The 14,078-nt window shown below is 43.7% G+C and overlaps 1 protein-coding gene across 1 annotated transcript; it reads left to right on the top strand.

The window, feature by feature from the left end:
- Nucleotides 1-12,253: 12,253 nt before the first annotated feature.
- On the top strand, nucleotides 12,254-12,874 carry TNP1 (transition protein 1 (during histone to protamine replacement)). The gene is made up of 2 exons (XM_010861165.1): nucleotides 12,254-12,414; nucleotides 12,636-12,874. The coding sequence occupies exons 1-2, from the start codon at nucleotides 12,276-12,278 to the stop codon at nucleotides 12,662-12,664; spliced, it is 168 nt and encodes a 55-aa protein (XP_010859467.1). The 5' UTR covers nucleotides 12,254-12,275; the 3' UTR covers nucleotides 12,665-12,874.
- Nucleotides 12,875-14,078: the final 1,204 nt, after the last annotated feature.

Genomic DNA, 14,078 nt, shown 5'->3' with positions numbered 1-14,078 from the left:
TACATACAGCTGATTCACTTCCTTGTACAGCAGAAACTAGCACAACATTGTGAAGAAATCACACAAATAAAAATAAAAAATAAGTATACTTTTAAAAAGTTCCAAAACACATATGCCATTCTAAGACCGTGTCATGGTTTTGCCCTTCCCTGTGTTTACAGTGTGTTTCATGTTTGCATGATATAGGTCTGTTTCTAGAAAAATGGGTATCTTCGTAACTAATTACCAACAAGTGAAACTAGAAGTGTGAGCTAATGTTGATCTGGTTACAAGCTTTCTGGTTGTTGTACCCTCCAGCCCAGCCAGTTTAGAAGGTCCATCAAACAACAAGTAGGCTCTTTTCACAGCCAGAAACCATCACAACCTGTCCCAAACCACAACCCAAGCACACATTTCATTAGCAAATCTCCTAAACCGGAACAAAGGAGAAAACTACATCTTTCCTCCTGACTCACTTGGTTATGCCTCTATTCATCACATTCCACTTGCTCTATAACATTAAAAAAGGTGGGGGGCACTTTTCCAGATTGCCACAGGTCACTCTCCAGCTAAACAAAACACCGTTTGTCAGTGAAAGGAGAGAAAGTTTATTTAGAGACCCTGGGGCAGAGAGGAGGAGTCAGTGATGATGATGGTGGTCTTGGGCTTGAAGTGAGAGAGGTTTTTCTTTTTGCCGGCCTTGAAAGAAAACACGACATTGAAAGACACAGGTTCAATCATCTTCTTCAACCAGGGCAATGGCATATGTAGCTGACTAAGAGAGAGAATGAGAAAATTTATAAATTATACTCAGGTCGGAGAAGGCAATGGCACCCCACTCCAGTACTCTTGCCTGGAAAATCCCATGGATGGAGAAGCCTGGTAGGCTGCAGTCCATGGGGTGGCTAGGAGTTGGACACGACTGAGTGACTTCACTTTCACTTTTCACTTTCATGCATTAGAGAAGGAAATGGCAACCCACTCCAGTGTTCTTGCCTGGAGAATCCCAGGGACAGGGGAGCCTGGTGGGCTGCCGTCTATGGGGTCACACAGAGTCGGACACAACTGAATTGACTTAGCAGTAGCAGCATACTCAGCTATACCATTCATTTAGGACCTCCCCAGTCAGTTTGCCAGAGATTCCATCAAACATAAGGTTTCTAACAGTTGGAGAACCCTACCTTCAACAGTAGGCCTAGAGGTAATGGGCAAGATTAGGCAGAGGCTCTACAGCATAAAGAAAAAGAGCAATGAGCACATAAAGTCTGGTCCTTTGCAGGGCTGCTGAGGAATCAAGGTTGGAGGGAGACAGGGGGAGGAGTGTGTGTTGGGTGGAGGAGAGAAGAATGCTAGGGAAGGATTGACGAGTTTGGGGGAGATGAATGGAGAGCTCTGCTTTGATAAGGACTTAACATTTTGGAACACCTGTCAAGCTAGGATGATAATTCTCATTATCTGAGAGTTCCCTTTCTGAATCAGAAAATGTCATCAGTACCTTGGCTTCTTGGTTCTTTCCTGACATAACTTCCTTGCTTTCTGTCTCTGTGGTAAGTCCTTTTGATGGCATCCTGAACACTTACATCTATGGGATTTCACCATCCTCTTACATTTCCCAACTCTGGCCAGTAGTGGGTTTCTTGTTGAAACGGCAGCCTCGGTCAGCTCCCCCTCCCTCACTCCATCTCTATTTGTCCAAAGCAGCCCACTCATCACTCCCTTTTATATATGGAGACATGTGGCCATGACATGGGCCCTCTTGGTAAAAGGACCTGTGATTGATGATTGTCACAATGACTGAGACTTAACAAGAGAGCTTGGTTGGATTTGGGAAAATACTGAGACACCTGGATAAAATCAATAAAGTACTTATTAGGACTGCTAGAACCAGCTGGTTGTGCATCAGTATAGACCACAGGAACCACCCTGAATGATACAAACCAACTAAAATTCTCCCTGCCTTGTAGACACAAGTCTAGCATCATCAAAGCCTCCATTCGCTGGCACATTTAGGTATGCATTCTAAGTTCCATCTTCTCATTTCTAGAAACAACTCTTAAGTGAGGACCTCAATGATATGGAATTTGTAATGAATCTATTAAATTATAATTGACATACAACAAAGCTGTATATATTTCAAATGTTCAATTTGGTAAGTTGTAACATATCACCACAAATCAAAATGGTGAGCATATCCTACACTCACAAAAGCTGCTCTCAGGACCTATGTCATCTCTCCCTCCAGCCCTTTCCTAGACCCCACTCAAATTCCCAAGAATGTGGAATTCAAGGCCTTGGTCCAATTCATCTTTTTCATCTACTATCCCTGCCCCGTTCTCCAGAAACTCACAGAGATACAACTCCAACCTCAAGAAGTTCAATGTCTGAGAAGAAATGCATAGAAGTAAAAAATTCTAGACCTAATCTGGTAAATGATACCAAAATGTATTCAAAAGATGAATAATGGGAGTTTACTGAAGAAGTAATCATATAATTAGAGGAGCTTTATTTTAAGTTTTTAAAGTTCTCTAGGAATTTAATAGATTAAAATGCTAGAAAAAAAAACAGTGCAAGACATTGAATTTCCCATAAACATCTATACTTTTTATACTTTTGAAATAACCCAATTTGATCAGAACAAGCAGAGGTTGCCTGAAGGAAAGAATAAAAGACACAGTTAAAAAATGAAGTTGGGATTGGGAGGGCTGATATGAAAACTTAAAAAGGAACCAGACCTTGTAGACAGAAAGACGTTTCCCACACATTCTCAACAGAAGAGTGACATGATGAGCCTCGCTTTAGGAAGACTAAATAGTTTAGGTACCCTTTCTTAGGGTAAGAGTTTGCATAAATAGACTCAGGAGGTGATGATGGAGCCATTACCCAAGAGACTCCATTCATTCTGGGGCACCTGTCATGGCCTCAGTGAGAAGCAGGCCATTTATAAGTTCATCAAGCCCCTCTTATGAATAAAACATTCAACCAGCTCTCCTGGACTATAAAGATAAATGAGATAGGGATAGTTCAATGTGTTATCTGGGATTTTACCATAAGAAGTACCTTAAATCAGGAAGCACAAGGTGGGCTTCAAGAGAACAGAACCTGTGCAGTCACAAACAATCTTTTGTCCATGGGATCTCAGGTTTGGTTTACACTTTGCTATCACCACCTTGATGCTATTTTTTTAACAAAAGTTCAACATACTCATCTTATACTGGGCCCCATATATAGCTAGTTCTGGGAAGACTTGACTGACCCAAAAGTAAGCCAGGCCAAACCATAATTAAAGGGGTAACAAAATCATAAAGGAAAATATGGAAAATTGGCCTTGTGTGCCCACCTGAAGAAATTCTGAGACTCTCACACCCTAACCAGGGACCCTTTATGACTTTAGTCTTATTTTTGCTTCCTTGCAGCATGAAGAAAGTACCATCATCACTATTGGAGAGCAGTGGTCTACTGAGGAAACAAATACTTCTGTGTGGAGACACTGTCCTCAGCAGAACTCTAGGGCATCTCAGCAGTATGACCTTCCACATATCCTAATAAGGATGTTCAGCATTTGGAATTTACTGACCAATAAAACACGATCACTGCAACACTTGCCAAATCTGGCTCTTTCTTCGGTCCTTACTGAAAAAGAAGGCTTCATTTTAAAGATTTCACTAGGCAATTCTTCCCTGCTGTCCTAGCATAGGGTGTGTGGAGGGCAAAGTGTTGCTAAGACTTTGTGCTTTGGACCTAAGAATTCTAGTATTCTAGGGAATAGCAAGGGAACTACTTTTTTCCTCTTCTCTGGTATAAATATAACTAAATCTAGCTCTCCAAATATGAGAATTCTGCCCAAGGTAACAGTGAGTAAAGCAAATAGGCAATAATACTGCCAAGAAATACTTGTCAATTCCATTTTTTAAGAGCCTCAAGAGGCAAAATGAACTTAGGCTTCCAACCCATCTCGTCTTCTTCACCCTCAATTGATCACTTCTGAGAATAAGAAGTAGAGTTTTAGCAAATCAAGTTCAAGAGATATGACTGGATGGTGAGGGTCTCTCTTGGCCCAACCTTGATCAGTAGAGTTACAGTAGGCATTTGTGTTCAAAAATAATTCAGAAATATTGAGTGCCTCCTCTGGTCAGTTTACCCTTCAGCACCATGTTGGTCATAATGCTTTGAAGTCATCAATTATGAAGGCATTGACCCTCAGTGTGGCAACTTAAGCCTATCTTTCTGGTCCCCTTTTGGTGACAGCTCTTCCCCCCTTTCACAGGGCCAAATGTCCTCAAACTCAGTGACAGCATTGGCAGGTAGAATGATTGCAAGGGCAAGAGTCTCTGGCACATGGCTCCCAGAATATGAAGGGAAAATTCAAATAGAGAAAAAATACAGGAAAAGAGGCCTGAAATCTCTCTACAGTGTGTCTCATGGAATAGTGGCAAGAAGCCTGGACTGGGGATTAGGAGATCTGGGCTTGAGATCCAACTTTGCCTATAATTTGTAACTTTGGCCAAGCTACCCTTCATCCCCAGACCTATTTATTATGCAACTGTTCTGTAGAAACCCTTGCAACTCAAAATTCCTTACTCCAGTTGTTAAGTGGATTAAAATTCATTCGCTCCTAAGGACCATAAGAGGCCAAATGATTTAACATGCATGACATTTGCACACCATATCACATCCGTTCTAAACCCTAGGGTGCAGCTTTATTTTTGTTTTATGGGTGTTGGGCACTCTATTCCCAGTATATTCAGGGAAGGGGCAACTTCTTCACTCTTATAGCCAGGGATTAAAGTCAGTGTGGGTAAGGAAGTAATTAATGTGAAAACATTATTTGGAGCCTTCTTAATCATAAAGTTTGGATTTTCTTTGTATAGTACTGAACCATGTGACCATAGGCTTGGTGGTTGCAAAAGAAATAAAAAATTGTCAAATAATTTTTCATAAGTCCAAAAATAACAAGAACAACAAAAACTAACAGTGTTCTCTCCAAACAAGAATTTTTAATTTGTCCAGAGGAATTCCAAATTCACACCTTGCCTCTAAGAAGAACTCACTACTTTTTCCCAGTTCTCCCCTACTTTCAGATTAGAATCCTTCATTGTGGTTCTATTATATCAGCACAGGCAGGAGGGAAAAGGCCAAAGGAGCAGAAAGTCAAGATCAAATCTATTTCTAAGGCAAGTGGAGAAGGCAGTATGGAGCAGTGGGTAGTCATCGGCTTGAAAATCAGCAATCTGAGTCTAGCCTTATCTCTTGAACTGCCCAGGTCCTGCCCTTAAATAAGCTTCTTTGTTTACCAAAGTGGGGGCAGGGGAAGGTGGCTCCAGTTGAACCCCTAGGATCACTGCTCTTCTAATATGCTTCCCATCTTTTAGCTGCCCAATTTCTCTATTCCTGAAAACAGAAATTTCTTATGGGAAAAGAGTTTGGGATGCAGTCAGAAAGGATGAGAGAGGAGCCTGAAGAAAACATGGGGGGAAAAGTTCTGACAGATCTTCAGGCAGAATGCATACCATCCTCAGAGCCAAAACACCCCCTTGTTTCCCATACTGAATCCGTTCAGTTCAGTCGCTCAGTTGTGTCTGACTCTTTGCGACCCTATGAATCACAGCATGCCAGGCCTCCCTGTCCATCACCAACTCCCGGAGTTTACGCAAACTCATGTCCATCGAGTCAGTGGTGCCATCCAGCCATCTCATCCTCTGCCGTCCCCTTCTCCTCCTGCCCCCAATCCCTCCCAGCATCAAGGTCTTTTCAAATGAATCAACTCTTCACATGAGGTGGCCAAAGTACTGGAGTTTCAGCTTCAGCATGAGTCCTTCCAATGAACACCCAGGACTGATCTCCTTTAGGATAGACTGGTGGGATCTCCTTGCAGTCCAAGGGACTCTCAAGAGTTTTCTCCAACACCACAGTTCAAAAGCATCAATTCTTCAGTGCTCAGCTTTCTTCACAGTCCAACTCTCACATCCATACATGACCACTGGAAAAACCATGGCTTGACTAGACGGCCCTTTGTTGGCAAAGTAATGTCTCTGCTTTTGAATATGCTATCTAGGTTGGTCATAACTTTCCTTCCAAGGAATAAGTGTCTTTTAATTTCATGGCTGCAATCACCATCTGCCATGATTTTGGAGCCCCCAAAAATAAAGTCTGACACTGTTTCCACTGTTTCCCCATCTATTTCTCATGAAGTGATGGGACTGGCTGCCATGATCTTCGTTTTCTGAATGTTGAGCTTTAAGCCAACTTTTTCACTCTCCTCTTTCACTTTCATCAAGAGGCTTTTTAGTTCCTCTTCACTTTCTGCCATAAGGGTGGTGTCATCTGCATACTGGATGGGAAGAGGTAAATGGAATTGAGGTCTCTCTTTCCTTTTTCTCTGAAAACCACACCTTGGCCTTGGGCTCTGGTTTCTCTGCATTTCCTAGTGGAGATACAAGTTCTGGGCTCAGAGAGCTCAGCTCCTTGGTAAGACCCCTCTGGCATCAGCTTTCCCTGACTCCAGCCTACCATGAGCCCCCTTTGCCTGCTTGAACAGCACTAGCAAGAGCAGCAAAAACAGAGAAGACAGGGAGTGCTTGCAAACAGGGTAGAAGGTCCTTACTTCCCAGCTGAGGTCAACATCTGCAGAGATTAAGTTTCAGATAGGAGTTCAGACTGAGTCATCAACATGTGTAAGGATTGTCACAACTTTTTCGTGTTCCCTCTAATGAGCCCCAGTTCCTGGGCTGCTAAGAAGTTCCAGCCCTGGGAAGGCATCCATTGAACTCCCAGGAAAAATAATGGAGTGAGTTTGAATTGAAGAGATGAGATGGGAGCCAAGTAGAAGTCTGATTTCCAAAACAGTGATAACCAAAGCCTGCCCCTTCCTAACCTGAGAAAGGGGCCAGCAGGAGTGCCAGCCTCTAAGACCCTCCCCGCAGGGCCAATTTGCCATCTTTCTAGGAGATCAGTCAGTTCAGTAGCTCAGTCATGTCTGACTTTGTGACCTGGTGGACTGCAGCACGCCAGGCTTCCCTGTTCTATGTTCTAGGAGGTAAAGACACCATTTGCCTATCTACCTGTTCTGGGCAAGATAACACTCAGGTCCAAAATAGGAGGAACTGATAGCTCCTCTAAAAAGGCAAGGAATTCAGTTCTCTCTCCATGTTCCTATAGCTATCAGGAAATATCTGTTTCCTTCTATCAAGAGAAACAAAAACTAAGACCCAGTAGGAAACTGAGATATGGAGGAAATAGGTTTATTGAGGGTATCTCTGCTGCTCCTGTGCTAGGTTATTTGAAGTAGCTCATGTAGTACTTTGGTCATCTGATGTGCACAGACGACTCATTGGAAAAGTCCCTGATGCTGAGAAAGATTGAGGGCAAAAGGAAAAGAGGGCATCAGAGGATGAGATGGCTAGATGGCATCACCAATGCAAAGAACATGAACTTGGGCAAACTCCGAGAGATGATGAGGGACAGGGAGGCCTGGCATGCTTCAGTCCACGGGGTCACAAAGAATCAGACACAACTGGGCAACTGAGCAAGAACAACAACATGTAGCCATTCGGTGCCTCAGTTTCTTCATACAGAAGGAGAAATGAAAAGTAAAGAGCAGGAGATGAGAAGACAGCAGACTGGATTAATAAATGGCTCTCAATAAAGGCCATCTCCGGGTCCACTAAGAGTCAGGGGCAAACTCACTGTGCTCTACCTCAATTGCATTGGCCCACACAACACTGGGGAAGAAACAGAAAGAGAAGCAGAGATAGATAGCAGGACCCAGAGCTCACCCCTGCTTGGAGATCTGACACAGAGGCCAACCCAAACACCCCAAAGCCACACCACTCTCTGGCTTGTTTATTGTCTCCGCTGACACTGGACTTTCTGCTGCTGAGTTTCTCAGCATGGGTGTCTGAAACCAGAATGTGTCCTTAGCCATATGCAAAGGGGACTTCTCTGTTTTTTCATCCATTCTTAAGTCTGGCTGCTTTCTTCTCTGTGATCTCAGCTTCTCTTTGGCAGACTGGATCTTTAGGGGATGAGAAAGATTGGAGGAGAGAAATATTATCCAGTCTCCAGGACCATCCAGAAACTGCTTCCTAAACTAAAGAGGCCAGGTTCTTCTGCAAACATGTTCACCAGCAGAGCCAGGCCTGAGAGGCCAGCACGGAGCACCTGAGCACCTGTTATCGGGACAGTGTCCTTTTTCCCTTCCTTCTCTAGAAATGTTTCCACTTGGCATACAAAGTCACTTAATGTTTCACTGTCCATGCTCATAATACAAAAATTGCTGGAATGAACAAATGTTTATGACTACAAACTATGGACCATGTCAGTCCCTGTGGGAAATGCAGTCAAATAAAAAACGTAGTTCCTAACTACCTGTGGTGATGGACAAGACTCTGGGGAGTCCTTTTGGACCGCAAGGAGATCAAACCAGTCAATGCTAAAGGAAGTCAACCCTGACTATTCATTGGAAGGACTGATGCTGAAGTTGAAACTCCAATATTTTGGCCACCTGATGAGAAGAGCCGACTCATTGGAAAAGACCCTGATGCTGGAAGATGGAAGGCAAAAGGAGAAGGGGGCGGCAGAGGATGAGATGTTTAGACAGCATCACTGACCCAATGGACATGAATTAGAGCAAACTCTGGGAGATAGTGGAGGACAGAGGAGATGAGACTGGCATGTGCAGTCCATTGGGTCACAGAGTCAGACATGACCTAGCAACTGAACAACAATAACAACAAACTACTAGGAGCCTACCACAAAAATCAGCTCAGCTCAGAGGCCATTTAATCCAACCAGCTTATATACAAAATAGCTGAAGTCCGGAGAAGTGATGTCTGTGGCACAGTCCCGACTAGAAACAAGACACATTGGCTTCTGTTGAGGTCATACTCTCATACATGATGCAACAATGTGGGCACAAAACAAGGTTTCAAACAATTAGAGTTGGTTTTCTAGACTGAGGACATGATAGGACCATAGACTATGAACAAATTTCAAAAGACAATGAAAATTTGGAGTCAGGGAAGTCTTCCTTGGAGAACATGGGACAAAATGGGGACGGGAGGGGGGAATCAGACAGTCAGGACAATAAGATTTTTAATTCAGCCAAGATTCCACAAATCCTTATTGGGCTCCAACCCTGTGGCTGGACTGTTCAATGCCCTGGAAATATATAGCATTGAACATAATTTTCAGATTCCTACTTTCATGGAGCTTGTTTGTAGGAAGATCAGCTAAGCTGGAGTAGATAGAAAGGTTCCCAAGATACAAGGAGGCAAGGTAACAGCCTGTTTCGTAGAGCTCTATTCACTCTTTGAGTGAATAAAAGTGTCCAACAGAAGGTCTCCAGAGAGAACTGTCTAGAAACAGCAAAAGCGGAAGATGTCACTTATAATGGCTGTTCAAGGAAGCTGTGTTTTAAAACATTACTTGCCATCTTATCTACAGACATTAGAAATACAAAGAGTGGCCCTTGAACTTCATTTTATCTTCCATTCAATCAGCATTTGCTAAAAACCTCCTATGTGCAAAAGTGCTTGGTTCTTAAATGAAGCTGATAGCAAGGGAGAGAGAAGGAGGGACAGAATGTATGGTTATCAAGTTCTATTGAGAGTTTTTTCAAAAGGACTTAATATAAAGTATAAAGAGAAAAAAGAAAAGGTTGAATGATGAGTCCATTATCAGGGAAGTTGGGGATAGTGGATATCTGCTGCTCAGATTTTACTCTGAGCTCTAGACCCATATACCCAACAATCATTCAGTATCTCTATCTGGAACTCTCAAAGACACCTCAAACCCAAAATGTCTTAGACCAAAATCATGATCTTCACTGCCCTCTTGCTTGGCCTTTATCCCAGGGTGTAACTCTAACATCTAGACAGCTGCATCACATAGAAGAAGAAAAAAAAAAAAATCCACACCTTTGACACCCCCTGCTGTCACCAACCAAATCCAATCCATCACCAAGTCTTTGTCTCCAATCAATACTCACTGGGCCAGGCTTAAAATAGCTTTTCATTTTCAAATATTTCTGTCCTGAATTCCCACTGTTGGTAATGGCCCTTCCTTTTATTCACTTCCCCATCAATCCATCCCCCAATCTAATCTTATCACATCATTCTCTTAAACATTTTTCCATGGCTTCCCAAAGTACTTGAGCTTGTCCGGTATCTGCTCCTCTCTCCAACCTCAGTTTACACCATGTTGAGAAGCAGTCATTCACTGATTAGTGTAGATGTCTGATGAATAGCTTTCTCTCCCACTAGGCTGAAAGTTCTGTGAACATGGAGTCTAGGTCTGTTTTTACCCACTACTATTTTCACAGAAGCTGAGCGCCAAAGACTTGATGCTTTTGAACTGTGGTGTTGGAGAAGACTCTTGAGAGTCCCTTGGACTGCAAGGAGATCCAACCAGTCCATTCTGAAGATCAGCCCTGGGATTTCTTTGGAAGGAATGATGCTAAAGCTGAAACTCCAGTACTTTGGCCACCTGATGCAAAGAGTTGACTCATTGGAAAAGACTCTGATGCTGGGAGGGATTGGGGGCAGGAGGAGAAGGGGATGACAGAGGATGAGATGGCTGGATGGCATCACCAACTCGATGGACGTGAGTTTGAGTGAATTCTGGGAGTTGGTGATGGACAGGGAGGCCTGGCATGCTGCAGCTCATGGGATCACAAAGAGTCAGACACGACTGAGCGACTGAACTGAACTGAAGTGCATGGCACATACAACATGATCAATAAATATTTGTGCATTGAATGTTTCTTCTTTTTTAATTATTTTTAATTGAAGGATAATTGCTTTACAGAATTTTGTTGTTTTCTGTCAAACCTCAACATGAATAAGCCATAGGTATACATATATCCCCTCCCTTTTGGACCTCCCTCCCATCTCCCTCCCCATCCCACCCCTCTAGGTTGATACAGAGCCCCTGTTTGAGTTTCGTGAGCCATACAGCAAATTCCCATTGGCTATCTAGTTTACATATGGTAATGTAAGTTTCCATGTTACTCTTTCCATATATGTCACCCTCTCCTCCCCTCTCCCCATGTCCATAAGTCTATCTCTATGTCTGTTTCTCCATTGCTGCCCGTGCTCGTATTTGTGCATTGAATTTTGTTTAATGGTTAAGTCAACAGTTCTCAATCAGCAGTGATTTTTGGCCCTCTACCCCGGGCAGTTTGGAAACATTTTTGGTTGTCACAGCTATAGGGGCTCTACTGGCATCTAATTGGTACAGGCTGGGAATGCTGCCAAAGGTTATACAGCACACAAGACAATGTGAAAACTAGTAAAAGAAAGCCTCAACTAAGATTGGAGTTGAAAGGCCCATAGAGGGAGCTCTCACCCCCTATCACTTATGGTCAAATACCCCCAAAAGGAAGATATTAGTTACTGACCCCAACAGGAAGACATCAGGTACTAACCCCATCAGGAAGTGCAACCACTCTACTACCCCAGCAGGAGGATGGAAGACTTCCATCGCCCAGCAACAAGCCCGGCCAATGAAAAGGGCCACAGCTTAGCCAATGAGAAGATTTCATCACCTGAACTTTCACTTTCCTCCAAAGCACCCTCATTATTGCCTTATTGATGACTTCCTTTCCTTGTCCACCTCCCCCTACTATAAAAGCCTTCCACGTGGTGTAGCCCTTGGAGCATCTCTCTGTCCACCAGGTGAGATGGCTGCCTGATTCATGAATCATTTAACAAAGTGAATTAGATCTTCAAATTTACTCAGTGAAATTTTGTTTTTTTAGCAATGATAGTCCCACGTATTTAGCCAACAGTGTCAGCAGTGCTCGGGTTGAGAAAATTTGATTTAGATGAAAGAGAAAGAATATTTATGTTTTAGTCATATTGAATTGGATTTGCTAGAGTCAAGTCCTTATAGACATTGTCAATTCCCAATGCCATAAGAGAGACTTAAATATGATGCATATACACACCAACTATTAAATTCCCTACAGGCAGGAGATAGCTTTTTTGATGCCTCTTGTACTCTCCAGGTGCCCAACATAGGATTGGAATTTAGGCACTCAGTAACACCTATCTGGAAAACCTCATTTATCATTAAAAAAAAAAAAAGACTACAACATTGAGGGTAGCCTTGAGCTGCATTGGAGGGATCACCTAATTTCATATATATTACCCAACTGTAACAAAGCCTAGTGACATCACAATGGAGCCCTGCCCATCTGCTAAGCCCCGCCCTCTTCACAGTCATAATGGCTAAGGCCTTAAATAGCCAGACTCTGGCCCCTGGGTCCTGCAAAGCCCCTCATCTTGGCAGAAAGTACAATGTCGACCAGCCGCAAATTAAAGAGTCAGGGCATGAGGAGGGGCAAGAACAGAACTCCTCACAAGGGAGTCAAAAGAAGTGGCAGCAAAAGAAAATATCGGAAGAGCAGCCTGAAGAGTAGAAAACGCTGTGACGATGGTGAGTTAGGGATGAGTGGGAGAGGAGTTAAACAGGGGACCTTGTTGGCCTGAGGGCCTTTCTTCTTGAAGTTAGCTCTCATAGGACCCTGAAACCTCAGCCTGAGAATTTCGTTCTCAACCAGGTTCCCATCTGGGCAGGAAGAGGATGAATGGGGTTCATGAATCTTCAGTGAATATTCTAACTGGTGTTCCTGTTGCATACTTGTCCCTTCCCTACAGCCAATCGCAATTTGCGCTCCCACTTGTGACTCCAGCAGCGGGCTCTGCCCTGGTGGACTTTGAACGACACCAGGCAGCAACTGACAGAAGGGGGACTGCCAAGGAGACCTGAAGTTAGACCAAAGCCAGAGAAGAACTTATCATGTGGATAAAATGCCAATCATGACGAAATGAGGCATGTATATGTTGGCTGTTTCTCCCTAACATCTAACATCTCAATAAAAATTTTGAAAGCTGAATTTCAGTGTCGTTTGATCTTTTGGTTGGAAACTGGGTTCCTGAGCTAGGCAGGCTTAGGGGGAATAATGAGCAGGTATGAAACCTATGAAACTATTAAATAAACCATTAAATGTGATTTGGATGATATCAGTGTAAGTTTTATTTAACAACTCTCTCATCTGTGTGCACTCTGACCATGCACCATCACTATATAGGTGATTAGTGGTCTCAATGAACTGTCTTCCTCCTCATCAGAGTGCCAGTTATGAGCCAAAGCTGGCAAGCTGGTTTTGTCAAGAGGCTTAAAACCGTGATCTCCTAAACTCAAACCATATCTCCCTCAGTGCTTCTAATCTGATTGTGTGGGCATGATCAGCAGGTATTTAAAGATGGGGACACCTTCTAGGCAGAGTTGACAACGTGGGTCTGAGATGGGCTAGGTTGGATTTCAGATGGATAAGATCAGAGGCAGTATGGCAAGGAAGATTAAATTCAAGACAGATGGTGTGACTCTGATGTCATAAATGAAACTCAGTCTGGGTGGACCTTACTCGCAAGGAAGAACTGTCCTTTGCTGTCACCCTCACTTTACCTTGACTTTGGGTTTGTCCCCGGGCAGGGATCTGACACCTCCTCTCAGCATCCACCACTCAGGAGGGGGCAATATTTTTCTTAATGAGTGCTTCCTGTTGCCTCAGAGGCAGTACCAGAGCAGCACAGAGAGGAACTGAGACTCATTAAACCAAGCCACCCACAGAACCAAGCCACCCACTTGGATTCTGGGGAAGCAACCAGGAGAGGATGTAAGCCGGAAGGAATGAGAGGAGCATGAGGTCATTCATGAAGTTTCCTACGTGGATAGGGGCGAGGGGCGGGGCGTTGTGAGATGAGGGACCAGGCCAGGGGACAAAGGAGAGAAAACGGAGCCTCTTGCTCTGCAGAACTCCACACATTTTCAATGAGGCCATTGAGTTAGAGTCACAAGGAGGTGTAGGTACTGGGATGTGGGGTGGGAATAAGTGCTGCACCTGTGGGCCAGATTCTAGCCGTGTAGCAGGAAAGGATGAGAAAAACGCAGGTCAGGGCTAGAGTAAAGCTGCCTCAGGTTGCCCTGCCTGTCCTCCTCACCCTAGAGAATGCTCACACTGCTCCTGAGCTAAGTCAGCATCAGGCACCCAGACTCTTCAAAACTCATTAAACTTGTGTTTCCCTCCAAATGTTTTC

The sequence above is a fragment of the Bison bison genome, unplaced genomic scaffold, assembly GCF_000754665.1.
Source record: "Bison bison bison isolate TAMUID 2011002044 unplaced genomic scaffold, Bison_UMD1.0 scf7180017864471, whole genome shotgun sequence".
Lineage (NCBI taxonomy): Eukaryota > Metazoa > Chordata > Mammalia > Artiodactyla > Bovidae > Bison > Bison bison.
The sequence above is the reverse complement of the archived record's forward strand: the minus strand, read 5'-3'. Positions and strand labels throughout refer to the sequence as shown.